Raw genomic sequence first — 18,835 nt, forward strand, 5'->3', positions numbered from 1 at the left:
CCTCCGTCAGCAGGTGGCGCTGTGTCCCTGGTCTGGTTCCCACCGGGCGGGGGCTGCGGGGCGGGGGCAGCCATCTGGCCTTCCCTGGCCTCCCTCCAGACTGCAGACAAGGTGCGCCTGCTGATGCCTGGCTCTCCCCTGCCCCTTGATTTGCCAGGAAGCTGGTGGAGAGGTTCTCCGTGCCCCTGCAGGTCATCCCAGCAGTGCATCCGGGCGAGATCGTGTTTCTCCCCAGGCGCCACCCTGTGCCCTGCCTCCTGGACAGTTCACAGCTGAAGCCACGGAGCCCCCTGGAAAAGCTGTTCCTCAGGTAAACATCCGTGGGGCTTGACCAGGCCCCTCCCTCGAGGAACCCAGTGGCAAGGACCACCCCAGAGGAGGCCGTCGGAAGCTGTGTTTTGCCGGTGTGGGTATGTCAGCCTTTAGGGAAACACGCAGGACACACGTGTCTGCGTGTGGTGTTGTCTCCACTAACTTGGATGTATATCCTTTACAGAGTCTTACCCTGTAGCAGATATTTGACATCTGTCATGTGCTGCTTTTTCCTCCCCACGGCCCCGTCGCGTGGTCAGACTCATCACACGTGCCTTCGGGGTTATGTCTCTGTCAGCACTGGGGCCACTTTCCTGGCTGTCCAGCAGTTTCCCAGAGCCCGTCATCCCCTCCTTTCTTCCTCCTGGAAAGTTTGTCCCCGGCCACAAGTACAACTCAGCATAATGTCAGGACAGCTGCCCTGGTCCTCTTCTTGGTGGGACTTGTTCACGGTCATTATCACATAACCCCTGACTATGTTTGATTTTTTTAGGGGATTTTTGAAAACTTTACCGCAGTAACATGCAACTCTTGCGATTGTGAGTTCACATGTCTAAGGATAAGAGCGAGAAAGCCTGCAGGATTGAGCCCATCAGCCTTCCACTGCGGGCTGGCGCCCTGCTGTGCCCCGGCCACTTGGGAGATGAAGGTGAGACCACCTGACCGCTCCCCACCAGCCCATAAGGCACGTGGAGGTCAAGGACACATTAGGATTAGAACACAAGAACCTTGTTCTCTTTTCCAGCTAGCCCATCTTATTTTATAACAGAAAAATAACGGTGCTTTGATGTGTTTCCTTTAAAGCTTTTTGTCATGGAAAGTTTCAAACACACATAGAAGTAAAGGGTACTTATGTGTACCTACCAGTCATCACCAGTTACTGACTCGGAGCCGGTCTTGCTTCTTCTGTATACCTACCCACTCACACTGTCCCCTCAAGATCATTTTTAAGCAAGTCCCAGACTCATAGAATTTAATTCTTTAAGTCCTTCAATCTGGGTTTCTAAAATACTACCTTTAGACATAATTTCAATACATTATTACGCTTAAAGAATATAGGCACGTCTTAATGTCATAAATATCGATCAGCATTCAGATTTCTGTGATTGCTTCTAAGTGGCTTTTTTTAATACATTGTTGAAATAAGAATCTAAATAGAAGGCCCAAATGTTGCAACTAGACCAAGTAATGTTGAGATTATACCTCACATGTCATTGATGCCTGACATATTTATCCGTTTTCTTCATTTTTCTCGACGTGCAGGTGGTTTCCAACTTCCCCCCATAGTAAACAGTGTGGTGGAGAGTGTCCTTATACAAAAACATTTGTCAGCGGTCCTGGAATAGATCTCTGGATGTGATGTGAGATGACTGGGTCTTAGGGTATGGACATTGGTAAAATTTCCCATTGCCAAATTGAAAATATATCTAGGGACTTCCCTGGTGGTCCAGTGGCTAAGACTCCAAGCTCTCAATGCAGGGGGCCCTGGGTTTGTTCCCCAGTCAGGGAACTGGATCCCACATGTTGCAACTAAAGATCCTGCATGCCACGACTAAAGCCTAGGGCAGCCAAACAAATAAATATTTTTTAAAAAGCAAATGTATCTCATAAAGAGATGATGAAAGGGGGGCAGGGGAAGAAATGAAGGGAACGACGACAGGTAGTGGAGGCACAGGGACAGAGAAGCGGCTGGACCGGGAGGATGTAGCAGGGGAGAGGCAGGTGGCTTCCTGAGCTGTTTCTCCTCGGGATTTGGGGCCGACAGCAGGTGTTCTGTCCCAGGCTGGATGGCGGGCAGAAAGTGTGTGACAGAGGAGATGGCCCGTGGTGTGGTGGCCTGGGATCAGAGCAGCTGTGCCAATTGGGGCTAGGTGGCCGGCCAGCCTCCTGGAGCGGAGAGTCCAGACCTTCCTCCCTCAAGTTTGCTAACGAAGCAGAGCGGAGATGGGGCCTGGGGCCAGGAATGTCCGTGCCCTGCCCGAGGCCAGGTCAGGGGACGCCTGCCAGGCGCTGGGGAAGGGCCACTTCCTGAAGGTCGCCCTTTAGCCTGTGGGTCATCCTTTATTTCCTGTTTGTGCCAAAGACCTCAAGTCGAGACAGAGAGTGGGAATTACTAGCCGTTCAATAATTAGTGCGCTGTGGGCAGCCAGAAATGCAAGGACAGAGGGAGAGGAAAAGGTTACTGCATCTCTCAAAGAGCAATGCGGTTCAGTTTCTCACCTTTCAGAAAGTGAATCTCACTTTGTGAGATTTCAGGTGACTTTCAGTCTCCTCATTAGACTCCTCTGTATTTTTACACTTTTTGTAATCATTAATGGTTTGGGGGGAGAATGAATACAGTTTTAAAAAATCACTTCTTGGGCTTGCATGGTGGCTCAGTGGTAAAGAATCTGCCTACCAATGCAGGGGATGCAGGTTCAATCCCTGGAAGTTCCCCTGGAGAAGGAAATGCCTACCCACTCCAGTGTTCTTGCCTGGGAAATCCCATGGATAGAGGGGCCTAATGGGCTAGAGTCCATGGGGTTGCAAAGAGTCGGACACAACGCTGAACGAACGAAAAGTATACAAAAGTAAAAAATCACTTCTTGAAATAGATTCACCTCTGCTTGCTGTCTGGTGAAGAGTTATCTTTCCACTGTACAAAGTGGGAAATGTTGGCACAGGTTAAGCTAGCAGTTCATCTCAGAGCAAGAGCAGGCAGTCTCGGTGTCTGACCCAGGCTGGTCCTCCCGGATTGGACCTACACAGGTTTACATGTGCCTCTCCTGCCTGAGTAGAGGAGTACATCAAGGCTGTATATTGTCACCCTGCTTATTTAACTTCTATGCAGAGTACATCATGAGAAACACTGGGCTGGAGGAAGCACAAGCTGAAATCAAGATTGCTGGGAGAAATATCAATAACCTCTGATATATGATACCACCCTTATGGCAGAAAGTGAAGAACTAAAGAACTTCTTGATGAAAGTGAAAGAGGAGAGTGAAAAAGTTGGCTTAAAGCTCAACATTCAGAAAACTAAGATTGTGGCATCTGGTCCCATCACTTCATGGCAGATAGATGGGGAAACAGTGGAAACAGTGGCTGACTTTATTTTTTGGGCTCCAAAATCACTGCAGATGGTGATTGCAGCCATGAAATTAAAAGACGCTTACTCCTTGGAAGGAAAGTTATGACCAACCTAGACAGTGTATTAAAAAGCAGAGACATTACTTTGTCAACAAAGGTCCGTCTAGTCAAGGCTATGGTTTTTCCAGTGATCATGTATGAATGTGAGAGTTGGACTGTAAGAAAGCTGAGCACCAAAGAATTGATGCTTTTGAACTGTGGTGTTGGAGAAGACTCTTGAGAGTCCCTTGGACTGCAAGGAGATCCAGCCAGTCCATCCTAAAGGAAATCAGTCCTGGGTGTTCATTGGAAGGACAGATGTTGAAGCTGAAACTCCAATACTTTGGCCACCTGATTGGAAGAGCTGACTCATTTGAAAAGATCCTGATGCTGGGAAAGATTGAGGGCAGGAGGAGAAGGGGACGACAGAGGATGAGATGGTTGGATGGCATCACCGACTCAGTGGAAATGAGTTTGGGTGAAGTCCAGGAGTTGGTGATGGACAGGGAGGCCTGGTGTGCTGCTGCGGTTCATGGGGTTGCAAAGGGTCGGATATGACTGAGCGACTGAACTGAACTCCTCCCTGAACTGCAGCTATAGGACCAGAGGTGGCCTGGACCATCCTCTTTCATTTGTCACCCTGCTGGACGTGTGACCTCAGGTCGCTTCCCTGGGACCAAAGTCACATGCTGCTGTGACAGAAGCTGGTACGGTGTGGGGGAGGGGAGGAGGAGGGAGGCTGAACTCTTTCCTCCTCCCCTGAGAGCAGTTCAGCAGGAAATCCAAGCCTCGTGACAGGGCCTATGCCCCAGGGCAGCTCTAAGACAGGAACCAGGGCCTCGGGGTTGGAGCTTGCCCTCCGAAGCACCCTGGGTCCTCCTTGTTCCCCACCCTCCCCCCAGTGTGTGTGGGGGTGTCAGGACCCACCTTTGTCCTCTGGGTGCACCTGCCGTTTGTTCTCAGGATGCCGGAGAGGCCAGTGGGGACCTTCCTTGGCAATGGCTTCAGCAGGCGGGGGCGGGATGGGTCCGAGTTCAGTGATGTAAATGGTACTCAGGCATCAGACCTCCCTGAGGCCCAGGCCCCAGCTCCTGTTTTGCCAAGACCTCCTCCTCGTCTTCCTGGCAGGCAGGGGAAGACCGGGTGAAATAAATCCAGGAGCAGGGGCAGCATTCAGCCGCCCCGCTGCCTGCGCCTGCCCCCCAAATCCAGAGCGAGTGGGAGTGGCCCTCCAGGCAGTTGCTGGGATCCCTGGGCTTTGGACCAGAATGGCTCTCATTGACTTTTTTTTTAAGCAGTCTTTTTTTTTTTTAATCTTTTTTACAAAATTATGTATTTATGTTTGGCTGTGCTGGGTCTTTGCTGCCGCACTCAGGCGTTCTCCAGTGGCCGTGCTCAGGCTCTGTCTGCAGTGGTCTCTCCTGCTGGGCAGCACGGGGCTCTCGGGCTCACGGACTCAGCAGTTACTGTGCCCGGGCTTAGTTGCTCTGTGGCACATGGCATCTTCTGGATCAGCGATCGAATCCGTGTCCCCGCATTGGCAGGTGGATTTTTAACCATTGGACCACTAGGGAAGCCCTCTGCTCACTGATTTTTAAACAAAGGAAAGAAAGAGAAGAGCACTGGGACCATTATTGGCTATTCTCCCTCAGCGTTTCACTTAAGCTTTCATCTTAGTAGCCTGGCAAAGGCGCAGAAGCTGATACCTTATAAATAACGACACTCGGTGTTTATCCTTCTGCCATCACTTGGGATTCCCGAGGCATTTAGAAACTTTGCCCCCTGGGACTGCTGCCCGTAAACTAGACCAGAGATGGGGGCTGGGAGATCCTGACTTGGGCCTTATCAGGAACACACAGTCCAAGCAGAAGATCAGAGTTCTGCCAGGAGCCCAGCATGCTGACTGAGGCTGGGGCCTTTGTTCTGTGTGATTCCCCCTTCTTGCTGATCCCCCCACCCTGTACCCTGTCTTCCTTCCTTCTTTTCCTATTGCCCCGTGTCCTTGCCACCACGGCTGGGGGTTAGCGCACTCTGACCGTGGCCTCTCCTCGTTGGGGTGGGGACCTCCCCTCCCTGGATCATCAGGACTGGCAGCTGCGACTTCACGCCCAGCTGGGCCTGAGCGGCATCTGCCTCCATGAGGAGGCTCTACTCCTCCCTGCTCGCCCCGTGGCATTCTGACATTCTCAGGATAACTTCCAACCTTGGCGCTGACTTTGCCACAGGCACAGGCACCGGCTCGGACCCAGTGTCAGCATTCTCAGTTTGTGAATCTGCCAGGGATTTTTATAAATCTAACCGCAGTGGATTCCGTAACCCGCTCACCTTCTCCCCCCGCCCCGGGGCCTCCCTACTTGCAGACTGTCCTCCTCCCTCAGATCAGGGTGGTCTCTGCCTGCCAGGCCCCTCCCTGCACTTCCACCAAGCAGGAGGTCCCTCCTGCCATCTCTCTGTCCTTCCCCTGAAGGGCGGCAGGGCTTGCGGTCCAGCCGAGGCAAGGCAGCAGTGCCCTTTCCCTGAGCACACTCACAGGAGATTCCTTGCATCTCATCTAGCTGAATTCTTCGACAGCCATTCGCTTGCAGGCCTAGCTGGACCATGCCGTTTGCTGCCTATCTCTGACCCCTTGTCCTACACACCAAGCCTAACTCCGCAGCAGTGAACCCCGAGGCAGACCGATCCTTCCTCTGGCAGAAACTGCACTGCCAAGTGTGTGGCAGAAGGGAGACATTGTCAACCGAGACGCGTCTCTCCCTCTGAGCAGCAGTTGGAAATGTGTTGATCTGAGCTGACAGGGGCTTGTAGAATCCATTCCCCTACAGAGAAGCTGGCGGGTGCCCCCTGAGCAGAATGCCAGAGCCAGCGTCGTCTTAGAGTCCCTGGAACGCCGGCCTCCTTCCATGTGGCCCCCGGCCAGGCCCTGCCAATCTGTGAGGTCCTCCAGACATGGCTGGCTTGGCTATTGTCTGCATTTGAGGGGCTGTACATGAACTACACAGGCATCGCTGGGGTCAGCCCATGAACGTGGCTGTGTGACTGAACACGTGGGGCAGAAGTGGCGTGTGCCAGCAGCCCTGGGGTACACACGTGTTTGTATGTACAAATAAAGGTCTGTTTTAGAACGGTCAGCTTCACAAACAGGAACAAAGCTGCTTTCTCCTCTGAACTTAAATGATTTGGTGGCGGGGGGCGGGGGGGGGTAGAAAAAGTACACAATTTGTAAATTGCCTGGATATACTCAAAGAGACAGCAACTTGGCTTGGAGGAGCATCTTTGTTTTGGAGCATTCTGTTCCTGGCAGATTAAAATATGATGTCCTTTTTAAAAAGGAGGAGGAGGAGGGTGGGCCGACCGAAGAAATTTCTATCTAGAGTCATGACTTCAAATGCCATCCGAAATGTTCTTTGCCTGGATTTGGTTGTTAGCAGAATGGACATGAAGTTAACGGTTTCATTTATCTGGAATCCTTATTAGTTGCCTTTAGGACATTATCTGGAAAGAGAGCAAAGAGGCGTTCACCAGACTCCGAGAGAGTATTAGGTTGCTGTTTTTCAGTCAGTCACTAAGTCGTGTCGGACTCTGTGACTCCATGGACTTCAGCATGCCAGTCTTCTCTGTTCTCCAGGGAGAATCCTACCCCAAACCCAACTTCCCCAGAATGCCAGGAGCACAGGACAGGGGTGAAGTCCAGCACCTCCCACCAGAGGCCCTGAAATCACACGAAATATATCAGCTCCTCGTTGTCCAGGGATCTAGGGTCCCATGGGTCCAGATGATCTCCTAGGACAACAGTGAGCTCAAAGCAGGGCTCCTCCCCACGCCAGCAGCTCAGGGCAGAAGGGTGAGGCCTGACAGCTCGCCATGCAGTCGTGGCCCCAGAAGCACGGGGGGTTCCCCCCCACCCCGTCAGGACCCTTGCTGTTTGCATGGTTTCCCCAGACTCCTCTGCCACCCTCAGTTATTTCCTTCCCCAGATTTCCCCATCCTGGGCCCCCGTCTGTTCTTTTCCCGTCTTCTCAGGTGTCCCCTTTGTTTTGGAAAAACACAAGATGGGGCAGACATGCTCTGTGTAACCAGACCCAGACGCCGGCCCCACGCCGCCTGGCGGGTAATCCTGTCCCCCGGCTGCAGCCGGGCTAAGAGGCGAGGCTCCCGGGCACGCTCCTCATCACAACCCAGACCCTTCTCAAAACTGGTCAGCACCTCAGTTTCCCCCTCCATCATGCTGGAAAAACAAACTGTGCTCCCCAGTCCTCTGTGTAAAACACTGAGAGGGGAATTTCTCTGGCATTCCAGTGGTTCGGACTCAGCACTTCCACTGGCAAGCACCCGGGTTCTAGCCCTGGCGGGGAAGTGAAGATGCTGCAAGCCTGGCAGGGCAAGGCCGAAAAAAAAAAAAGCAAACGACATTATGAGATGTGTTAGTGGACAGCAGATGATTCTGAATGGCGCTGTGGGTTGTTTTCTGTTCCAGCAGCTGCCTGCACTGAGCGTCTTTGTCCAGAGCGGTGACTGCTTCTAGTCCCGGGGAAGCTGAAATCCGGACGCCCCTGCTCAGCCTCACTGAGAGGGTCACAGAGGAGGGTCGCCTCCCTGACCTCCCCCTCTGTCCTTCTGCCCCTGCAGCTCCTCACCAGCCCGGCAGCTCACCTTCCTGCGCCAGGGCCTCCTGAGCAGCATCTACCTGCCCACGGGCGACCACCCCATGCCCCTGCTCCGGTGGCTGTTACAGGTGAGGACCACAACTGCCGCTAGGTGGCGGGAACGAGCCGGCCCAACACCGAGGGAAGGGCTGCTGGCCGGCGGGGCTGGGCCCCCATCCTCCTCCTGCCCTTGGGGGCTGCTGGGTTGGTCCTCACTGAGGCGGGAGGAAAGAGGGAGACTTGTGATGATGGAGTCAGGAAGGTGCAGGCCCCAGGCTGTAGCCTCACACCGGGACCCCCCAGAGCGTGTGCCTTGCAGGGTGTTGCCTCTCTGTGATTCCCACTCACCAGGTGCTCCCATTGTGTGCAGGCTGTTGAGGTCCCAGGTCTGGGCCCTCGTCCCACGGGCAGCGACATTGTAGGTGTGAGGGCCCTCCTGGCTCTGGAGCTGGGGTGCTCGCTGTGGAGTTGTGGGTCCGCTGGAAAAGCCTGGAACAGCTGCTCTGTCTTCCCCTCCCTTCCTTTCTGGTCACTGCCAGAACATTTTGCCCTGGGGGAACATGCTTTCTGCCCTAGGCTCAGAACCTCCACACGGAGAAAGACAGAGAGGAGCGGCCAGCAGGGAAAGCCTCGGCACCAGCTGCTGGGATCTGAACGCAGGGCATGGGGATGAGGCCTTGGCCCCCACTCCGGACCATCTCCGCCGGGGACAGCAGGTCCCAAGCTCCAGCTGGTCTCATTCCTGCCAGTTAGAGCCTGGACCCCAGCTGTAAATTAGAGCCGCCATGCGGGGCGGATCGTTCTTGGGACTCCTCCACCTCAGCAGACTGGCTGCCTTCCAGAAACAGCCCTCCAGCTCTCTCTCCTTCCCACTGGTGTCCTTCCCCATTGCCCCTCCCTGCCGCTGCCCCAGGCCCCAGGCGACACAGGGGACACAGTGGCCATTCTCCCCTGTCCTGTCCATGCGGCTTCTCTGTCCTTGCATAGCACACGACAGACACGGAGCCAGTCTGTGATGCCGGCCACAGAGGGTCCTTGTGTGACCCTGGCACGGCATGGAGGCGTGCCCGAGCCACGCCTGATCCCTGCCCCAGCCTCTGTCGCTTGTGGGGGGAGGGGTGTGGCAGCCGAGGACCCCCAGCCCTGCTTCTCCACCCGGTACTGTGTGACGTGGGCCGTCATTTAACAGCGGCTCCATGTCTCCGTCTCTCCCTCCATAAGCTGGGCCCAGCAGTCCCGAGTGAAGGTCGAGTGGGGAAATCCCGTGGCCCGCTGCTCTGCCCAGGGCCTGAACGCCATCGGGAAGGAATGGTGTCAACCCAGAGGTCAGGCTCTCCATCCCCAGGAAAGAGAAACAAAAGCTGAAGTCGGATCCATGCAAAGGGTGCACCTGGCCTTGGAGACGTCTTCTCGGGGAGACCCCGCCCAACATCTCTGTCTCTGGAAGGAAAGAAGGAGCAGGGCGCTGATGTCTGCCCCTCACGTGACCACCCTGCAGGCCTTAGGATGGGCTCTGATGCTTCACTTCCGAGGTTTAGGTTCTCTTGCCGCTTGGAACTTCCCCATGGGCAGAGGAGCCTGGCGGGCTACAGTCCATAGGGTCACAAAGAGTCGGACACGACTGAGTGAGTGACATGCACACACATCCCAGGTAGACATGGCTCCTGTGCTTCACGCTGCTGGGGAGGACTCCAGAGAAGCGCAAATCCATGGGGATCCCCGAAGGTGCTGGGGGCCTCCTGTGAAGCTGCAGGGGTGGTTCATGGGATCCAAGGGCAGGGATAGTGCTGGGCCTCATGGGACCTGGAATCACACTGCAGACAGGTCAGAACCCTAGGACAGACTTCGGCTTCTCTCTATGCCCAGATAAACCCTCAGGAAGAAGAGTCTAAGTGGCCTATGAGGGGTTAAGGGGCCACCCCCAAGCAAAGGCAGCTAAGGAAGCAGGGCCACAGGGCTGCTGGGGGCCCGCACACATACCTGGGATTAATGCTGGAGACAAGGGTTGGGGGTTAGACGTCTCCAACCCTGTTCCCTCAGCTACATCTCCGGAAGGGCCTCCTGAGTCCCCATGGGAACCAGTTCCTGCTGCCTGCCAGCCTCCCTACTCCTGGGGCTTCAGCGGGATGAACAGTGGACACTGGGGGAGTAGGCTTCAGCCTTGCGTGCATGCTCAGTCAGTTCAGTCATGTCCGACTCTTTGCACCCCTATGGACTGTAGCCCACCAAGCTCCTCTGTCCATGGGATTCTCCAGGCAAGAACACTGGAGTGCCATCTGCCAGGGGAACCTTCCCAACCCAGGAACTGAACCCAAGTCTCCTGCACTGCAGGTGGATTCTTTCCCGACTGAGCCACGTGGGAAGCTCAGGCTTCAGCATTAGTGCTCACCAATTATGTAAGCTCGTCCTCGGAGTTCTAGAGTGGACTTCCCAGGTGAGCCTTGGAGGCCAAAGCCTGGAAGCATACGCTGTCGCTGAATTCACGTTCTTGTTGGGGAGTGATCATGTGTTTAGCTATGAAGAAGTTAGGAGAGGAAGCGGGAGGCAGAGTTCTGGTGTCTTAGATCTCGTGGAAGCAGACAGTTTTGCCTGTGAGGGAAGGAGGCAGCAGGTGGGGGCAGAGAGTGAAGCCAGGAGCAAAACTAATGCAAGGGAGGTCACGGCTGGTCCTGGGCAGTGGGGCAACAGCCCTGGAATGAGGATTACTCTTTAGAGTTGTCCCAGTTGAGGCAAGGGTCCTGGCCTTGGAGCCCCTGCGTTGGCCGGTTATCAGGAAGACTGCTCTGGTGGGGGGTGGTGGGGGTGGTGGTGTGTGACCTTGAGTGATTTGAGTGAGGGACTCTCCTTAGACTCAGCTCAGGGCCCTCGGCCAGCAGTACCTCCCAGCCCTTGAGGATGGGAGCCCTAGTCCTGAAAGGTCTCTGCAGAGTCAGAGGTCACCCATGCCTGTGAGATAAGGCGCTGACCTGGAAGCCGTGTGAGGCTCACAAAGAGGAGCCACTTGACCTTGTCCAGCTTACTGTAGTTAATGCTTCTGAGCTCTTTCTCTTCCCTGCACGGTTGCCTACCCTGAGGGGCATGGCTGGGGCCTCAGGGAGTGAGCGGCAAAAGGAACAAGACTCCCACGCAGGGAGGTGGCCGGAGCAGGAGCTGTCAGGTCACCTAGACCTGGGGTTGGATCCTGGCTTTGCTCCTTACTTGCTGTGACCCTGGGACAGTCACTTGAGCTCTCTGAGCTTAGTTTCATCATCTGCAAAGTGGCAGTAATGACAGCATCCTTCTATCATGTGCATTTGTAAGGATTAAATGGGACTTGTTTAATATGGTGTAATAAAGGTTTACTGCTGTTACTCCATAGTGATGACCCAACTAATTTGTTTTTTTTTCTCCTCTTAGCTGCTGACATGGCCTCCAGAAACTTCTTCAAGAGCCTTTGGTCTCCTGTGGGACCTCAGCCTGGACGGGCTCTTTCGTCAGTCCGGTTAGTACCTGACAGAAGTGCAGGGTGGCAGCTTGCACTCTGGGCGCCCAAGCCGGCAGCTCAGCGCTCAGCGCCCACCCTGACTCTGCCCCCAGTCCAGGCCACAGGCAGGTGCTGGTGGGGGTGTTGCATCACTGGGGGACATGTAGACAGCAGGCCTGCTCGGGCTCTGGCTCCAGCATTAGGAAGAAGCTGAGCCAACAGGCTTCTTGCCACCTTATCTGGCCTCAGAATCACATCACAGGGGCCAAGTCCAGGCTGACTTCACAACCTTAGGATCCCAGAACAGTCTGGAAGGGGGGTTCTCTGGATTTATGGGGACAGCTGGCCTCCAGTTTCTTACTGAGAGCGCCAGTTTGCTTGGGAGGGTTGCAGGAGCCTCTGCATCGAATCAGGGAAGCTCTCTGAGTTGGAGTCACCAAGGTGGGGGTGGTTCCCGAAGCTGAGCCCCAAGCAGTAGCCCTCCTCAGTTCCCAGGGCATTGGCGGAGCCCCAAAATTTGGACGGGGCTGGGGGGAGAGCCTTGAGTCTGTACCTCGGTCCTGACACGTAAGGCGTACGCTTCGTCGTTTTTATACTTCTAAGATGTTCAGAGTTGCACAGACGCAATTAATTTCCCCTTTAGTGACTGCACCTTTCCCAGCCTGTCATCATTTGGTGCCTGAACCTAGACAGTTTGGCACCAAAAAATATCATGTAACCTACTGAAAGTTGCTTACGACAGACAGAGGGAGGGACCCACAGGTGTCCAGACTGCGTCCTTGCCCACCAGCTGCAGTCCACCCACACTCCCACTAAAACACGGGAGCAGTGAGCTCTGAAGGCTGAGGTTATAGACCCACGATGTGCCATTAACCACCCCCACCCCACCCAACCCCCAGCGGCCACCAGCCCTTTGGATTTCTGCCTCTCTGCCTCCCCTCCTGGAGGAGTTGGCTGAGCTAGGGGCCATCTGTCAGATGAGAGCATTCCAGACTCCTCCGGCTCCCCCCTCCCCCACGCCCCACCCCCACGCCTGGGACCCCTCTCACTGAGGTCCTCTGAATAGCGCCAGTCTCAGCTTCCTCTGCCTTTACATAACCTCTGCCCCTGCAGTCCTGGCTGCCCTTTTGCGCCCCTGGGGCCGCCTCTGCGGCTGGCCTGCCCTTTTGGGGAACAGAGGCCTCCCTTGTCCCACTCTTTCTCCTCCGTGCAGTGGTATGTGTCCCCTCAGAGACACGGAGGCAGAGGGGGCGTCCCATTCCTCTCCGTTGCTTGGCCACATTGTCCCTGATTCGCCCTCGTTGGGAGGGGGTGGGGCCAAGATGGCTTTCTCGGTCCCAGTCTCAGCTCAGCTTGGAGGCCGTCCACTGCAGAGCAGGTCTCCTGGCATCATGTGTAGGGGTGGGGTGGGGGATGTCTTTTTCCCTCCCCTTGGAATAGAGACTGGCCCCCAGAATGCCATGCCCAAGGTCAAGATCTTGATTGATTTGGGCAAAGGTCTGATTCACAAAAAAACTGAAAACAGGGACTGGAGTAGATATCAGTAGCCCCGCCACCCCCTCCCCCCCCGACCGTGTTCACAGTGGCGAACTCTCCAGGTGGCGCTAGTGGTAAAGAACCCACCTGCCGATGCCAGAGACAGAAGAGACCCGGGTTTGAACCCTGGGTCAAGAAGATCCCCTGGAGGAGGGCATGGCAACTCACTCCAGTATTCTTGCCTGGAGAATCCCTTGGACAGAGGGGCCTGGTGGGCTACAGTCCTTGGGGTTGCAAAGAATCGGACACGACTGAGGTGACTAAGCACGCACACACACGCGCACGTTCACAGCAGCATTACTCACTACAGCCCAGCGGAGGAAGTGACCCAAATCCCAAACGTCCACATGCATGGATAAGCAAAATGTGGCCTATACATGCAGCAGAGTATTAATCAGCCTTAAAAAGGAAGGAGATTCTGTCACATGCTACGACATGGATGAGCCTGGAGGACATTATGCTAAGTGAAATAAACCAGTCACACACAAAAGAACAAATATTGTAGGATTTCTCTGATGTGAAGTACCTAGAGTAGTCAAATTCATAGAGACAGAAAATAGAACAGTGGTTGCCAGGGCCTGGGGGAGGGAGAATGGAAGGGTTAGTGTTTCCTGGGTATGGAATTTCAGTTTGGGAGGATGAGAAAGTTCTGCAAATGGGTAGTGATGAAGGTTGTAGAACAGTGTGAATGTACTTAGCACTACTGAACTGTGCACTTGAGAATGCTTAAGATAGTAATTTTTGTTACCTGTTTTTTACATAATTTTGAAAAACAAAAGGCCAATTACAGAGTCAAGAGTCAGGTGCCAGGAGAGAATCTACCAAGAGCTGGAACTGAAAATCAGCTGCCAGTTCAGGCAGCATTCGTATGGTTGAGTTAGACCCAGGCTCGACGCAAAAGGAAGTTGTGCTTCTCAGAGTCGTCAGCACCTTGAGGGGCGCTGAGTGTCCTTGTCCCCTGTGGGGGTGCTGCCCTCCGGGGTCTTTGGATCTGTGGTGGGGATGTGAGCTTTCAAGTTGGCTAGCCTTTCTCTTGTAAAGCAGAGGGGATTTGTATGTGTGTAAATTTCCATTTTTTCCTGAAATTTGTGGTTGGCCAGAAGTTCTCCCCAGATTATCCTGGGAAAGGTCTTATACAATTGCCTTCATCCCCACATGCTTCCTGAGTAAGGGACAAGTCCAGGCCTCTGGCAGGAGCTGGGATCCAGGCTTCAGAGGTGACTGTCATAGGTGTGCCCCAGGTGACTAGGGCTGAGGGCTGAGAGCCCAGAATTCGCTAGAGGGTTGGAATAAGGTGGGAATCGTCTTCCTAGATTGAGAAGCAACGCATATCACCTGATGAACTTGGAGAGTGGGATATTCTGGAACACTGACATTCTTAGTGGTAGGAGTGTTTATTCATTTACTCAGCAAACCTTGAGTGCTTCCCATATATATTCAGGGACTTCACCAGAGAGCAGGAGATACAGGGATGAATAAGGCATGGTTCCTGCCCTCAGAGGGCTGACAGTCAAGTGGGAGGGGATTAAATGTCCAATTACAATAGGAGACAGAAAGGAGGGAGAGATTGAACTGTGGGGAAATTACTTCTAGCTGGATGGGGTTGGGGTGGAGGAGGTGGGAATCGGGAAGTGCTTTGTAGAAGCGGGAGCAGTTGATCCATCCATCTCTCAGCAGGTGTGTAGGGCAGGGATTGCAAACTTTGTTGCAGTGGGGACCAAGTGAGATCAGTAACTAGAGAGCTCCTGCCCTCTCTAAAGAGGCTGGCAGGGACCGTGTTGCCACATCTCTCCATTTTCAAGAGAAGCTGTGTCTTAGTTGGGATGTGCTCAGACTAAGTAACAGGTGTCCAGTTAAGAGCAGTTATCATCTCACATGACAGGAAATCCAGACACAGGTTGTTCCATAGTATGTTCAACAGATTTATGCTCTCAGGGCTCTCTGGCTTAGCTTGTGTCCCGCTTCCCACCACTCCCCGTCAAAGTTGCAAAATGACTGCTTTGCTCCAAGCATCATCATGTTCTCACAAGACAGCAGTATTCAAGGCAGAAAGGACAGGGTGATAAGAGGTCATTGCTTCTTGTACTTTTTCTCTGTTTTTGTCAGGACATCCTTTCCATTTTGTTTCATTACACAGAACTGGATCACAGGCTTTAGAGGACCCTTTTCCTGTATTCTAACTACTGGTACCCTTTGAACATGGACTAGGTCTAAAGAATTTTCAACCTCATGAATCCTGCACCTCCAGGATTCAGGATAGAGCAGATTCATTTTTTTCCAACCTCCTTGCAAATATTTGGATTTTTAGTTTTGGGATTTCCATTTAGTTCTTTATTGTTTCTTTTTTAATAGTTTCTGTTTCTTTACTGGGATTTCTTATTTGTTCACTCAATATAAGCGTATTTTCATTTACCACCTTGAGCATACTTCTAACAGCTGCTCTTTTTCTGCAATTCTGACAGCTGAAGCATCTAATTCATTACATGGAAAATTAAATATTGAAGTGAGTGTTCACTGAGAATGAGTCAAGAAATTGTACTGGATAAATACTAAATCCTGGGAGTCTCAGGGCCTTTTGCGCTCAATCTCTTTATAGGATATTTTTCAGAACTGTTCATGTTCACCTGCTGACTGCAGCTCGGCTTCCCTGCCTAACCTAGAACACTCACAGGGCCATGTAGGTGAGGTGTCTGGAGCTTAAGCTTCATGAACTTTAAGGTCAGTTAGTTTCTGACATATAATAAAACTGTTTTCTGCTAACAGCCAGAGCCTGTTGCTGTTGCTGTGACTCAGAGCTCCAGTAGCCACCCTTAGCCATTATCTACGAAGATAAATGGCATGACATAGTTCCTCTGCTGGGGGGTGGACCCACTTTCCCTGAGCAGACACAAGGTGAAACCAGAGTTCCCTTTCTAGGGACGAAGGGAAGCCTGGCACCTAGATTGACAGCCAACAGAATCTATTGTAGCCAGAACACGCGTGTGTATGTGCAGTCTCCTGCTGGTTACAAATTCAGTTAAAAAATGAAACCCAGATAACCCCCTCTGTGAGCCCATCTGCAGACTATATTTGACTGAAGGTGGAACATAGTTCTACTATTTGCAGCCCTGGGCATAGCCCTGGCTGTGGAGAGATGCAGGGCAAGCTGGGAGCAGCAGGCATGAAGACGAGGAAGTGGGGAGAGTGGGCCAAGTAGGAGAGAAGACTGGACGTTTGGGGCCATCTCTTGGAGGACAGTGGGGGCCGTTGCAGGCATCGTGAAGCTTTGTTAAATTTGGCAAGACCAGGACAGATGGTTGTTGCCATTGTTGTTATTTAGATACAATTCATGTGCCATATAATTCACCCTTTTAAAGTGTATGATTCAGTATGATTCAGAGCTGTTCAACTACCACCACTGTCTAATTCCAGAACATTTTCCTCACCCCCCCCCCCGGAAGAAGCCTCTTACATCAGCAGTCCCGTCCCACTCCCCTGGCAACCCCAAATGTGTGTTCTGTCCCAATGGGCTTGCTTATTCCAGACAGTTCATATACATGAAATGATATAATATGGGACCTTTTGTGCCTGCTTCTTTTACTTGGCATGTTGCTTTCAAGGTTCATGCATGTTGTAGCATGTAGTAGTACTTTATTCCTTTGACGGATAAATAATATTCCATTTTATGGATATACCGCATTTTATCCATTCATCAGTTGATGGACTATTGGGGTATTTCCACTTTGAGGCCACTGTGAATAATGCTGCTGTGACGGGTAAAGAATCTGCCTGCAATGCAGGAGACACAGGAGATGCAGTTCGATCCCTGGGTCGGGAAGATCCCCTGAAGGAGGAAATGGCAACCCACTCCAGTATTCTTGCCGGAAAAATCCCGTGGACAGAGGAGCCTGGCAGGCTACAGTGCATGGGATTGCAGAGGGTCGGACACGCCTGAGCGACTAAGCACACATGAACATTCCCACACAAGTGTTTGGGGACATATGTTTTTAGTTCTCCCCGGTATATGCTTACTAGTGGAATTGCTGGGTAATAGGGTGACTCTGTTTAACTTTTTGAAGGACTGAAAAACCATTTTCCTAAGGGGCTGCATCATTTTACTTTCCCACCAGCAATGTATGAAGGTTCCAATTTCTTCACATCCTTGCCGACATCTGTTATTGTCCATCTCTTGGTAGGCGTCATACTAGTGGGCATGAAGTGATACCTCATTGTGGTTTGGCTTTGCATTTCTCTGATGACTAAGGAGCACCTGTTCTTATACTTGCCCATTTGTGTATTTTCTTAGAGGAGGTGTCTATTCAGATGCTTCACTCGTTTTTTGATTGGATTGTTTGCATTTTTCTGTTGAGTTGCAGGAGTTCTTTATATACGCCGGATACTAGACCCCTCCCTGGTAACTCAGCTGGTAAAAGAATACTCCTGCAATGTGGGAGACCTGGGTTCAGTTCCTGGGTTGGGAAGAGCCACTGGAGAAGAGGTAGGCTACCCACTCCAGTATTCTTGGGCTTCCCCAGTGGCTCAGCTGGTAAGGAATCTTCCTGCAATGCAGGAGAATTGGGTTCGATCCCTGGGTTGGGAAGATCCCCTGGAGAGGGAAAGGCAACCCTCTCCAGAATTCTGGCCTGGAGAATTCCATGGACTGTATAGTCCATAGCATTGCAGAGTCAGACACGACAGCAACTTTCACTTTCACTTACAAGATACGTGATTTGCAAATATTTTCTCCCATCTTGTGGGTTATCTTTTTACTGTTTTGGTGGGTGGGCTTTGATGCACAGAAGTTTTTAATTTTGGTAAAATCTAATTTAGCTCTGTTTTCTATTGTTGCCTGTGCTTTTGATGTCAAACAAGATACCATTGCTTTGTCTAAAGTCATGAAGGTGTCCTCTTATGTTTTACTCTTGAGAATTCTGTAGCTGTAGCCTTTCTGTTTAGGCCTTTGATCCATTTTGAGTTGATTTTTGTATACAGTGTGAGATAGGGGTCCAGCTTCAGTCTTTTTCATGTGGAGATGCTCTTGTCCCAGGATCATTTATTGAAAGACTGTGCTTTCCCACAGTGAGTTATCTGGGCACCCTTGTTGAAAATCAGTAAATCAGTTGACCATGGATATGTGAGTCTATTTCTGGACTCTCAGTTCTAGTCCATCGATACATACATAGAATTGAGAGTTCTCGTCCTAATGCCAGTGCCAAAAATTCTTGATTATCATCAGTTCAGTTGCTCAGTCATGTCTGACTCTTTGTGACCCCATGGACTGCAGCATGCCAGGCTTCCCTGTCCGTCACCAACTCCTGGAGCTTGCTGAAACTCATGTCCATTGAGTAGGTGATGCCATCCAACCACTTCATCCTCTGTCGTCCCCTTCTCCTCCTTCATAGCTTGTAGTCAGTTTTGAAATTGGGAAGTGTGAGTTCTCCAGTCTCACTCTTTTCAAAATCATTTTAGCTATTCTGGGTCACTTGTATTTCCGTATTAATTTTAGGATTGGCTAATCAACCTCTGCCAAAAATGACAGGTGGGTTTTCCGTAGTGATTGTGTTGAATCTATAAATGACTGAGAATTACTACCATCTTAATAATATTGAGTCTATGAACATGGGCTATCTCTCCATTTCTTTAGATCTTTAGATCCAAAGATCTTCTTTAGATCTTTAGATCTTTTTTCATTTCTTTTTAAGATTGTTGTTTCATTTCTTTTTAAGATGTGTTGTAGTTTTTGGTATACAAGTCTTGCACTTTTTTGTTAAATTTATATCTACTATTTTCTTCTTTT

At 51.8% G+C, this 18,835-nt stretch overlaps 1 protein-coding gene across 3 annotated transcripts in view; it reads left to right on the forward strand.

The window, feature by feature from the left end:
* The first annotated feature begins 177 nt into the window (after positions 1-177).
* Positions 178-18,835, forward strand: part of FAM178B (family with sequence similarity 178 member B) — an 85,445-nt gene continuing 66,787 nt past the window's right edge. For 2 of the 3 annotated variants that reach the window (XM_061155991.1, XM_061155992.1), the window contains exons 1-3: positions 178-310; positions 8,044-8,149; positions 11,457-11,541. In XM_061155991.1, the coding sequence (XP_061011974.1) occupies positions 8,123-8,149; positions 11,457-11,541 (112 nt within the window). In that variant the 5' untranslated portion in view covers positions 178-310; positions 8,044-8,122. Of the gene's footprint in view, positions 311-825; positions 962-8,043; positions 8,150-11,456; positions 11,542-18,835 lie in introns of those variants that run through there. The other variant, XM_061155990.1, reaches the window with a different exon arrangement.

This window comes from Dama dama, chromosome 11, assembly GCF_033118175.1.
Source record: "Dama dama isolate Ldn47 chromosome 11, ASM3311817v1, whole genome shotgun sequence".
Taxonomy (NCBI): Eukaryota; Metazoa; Chordata; class Mammalia; order Artiodactyla; family Cervidae; genus Dama; species Dama dama.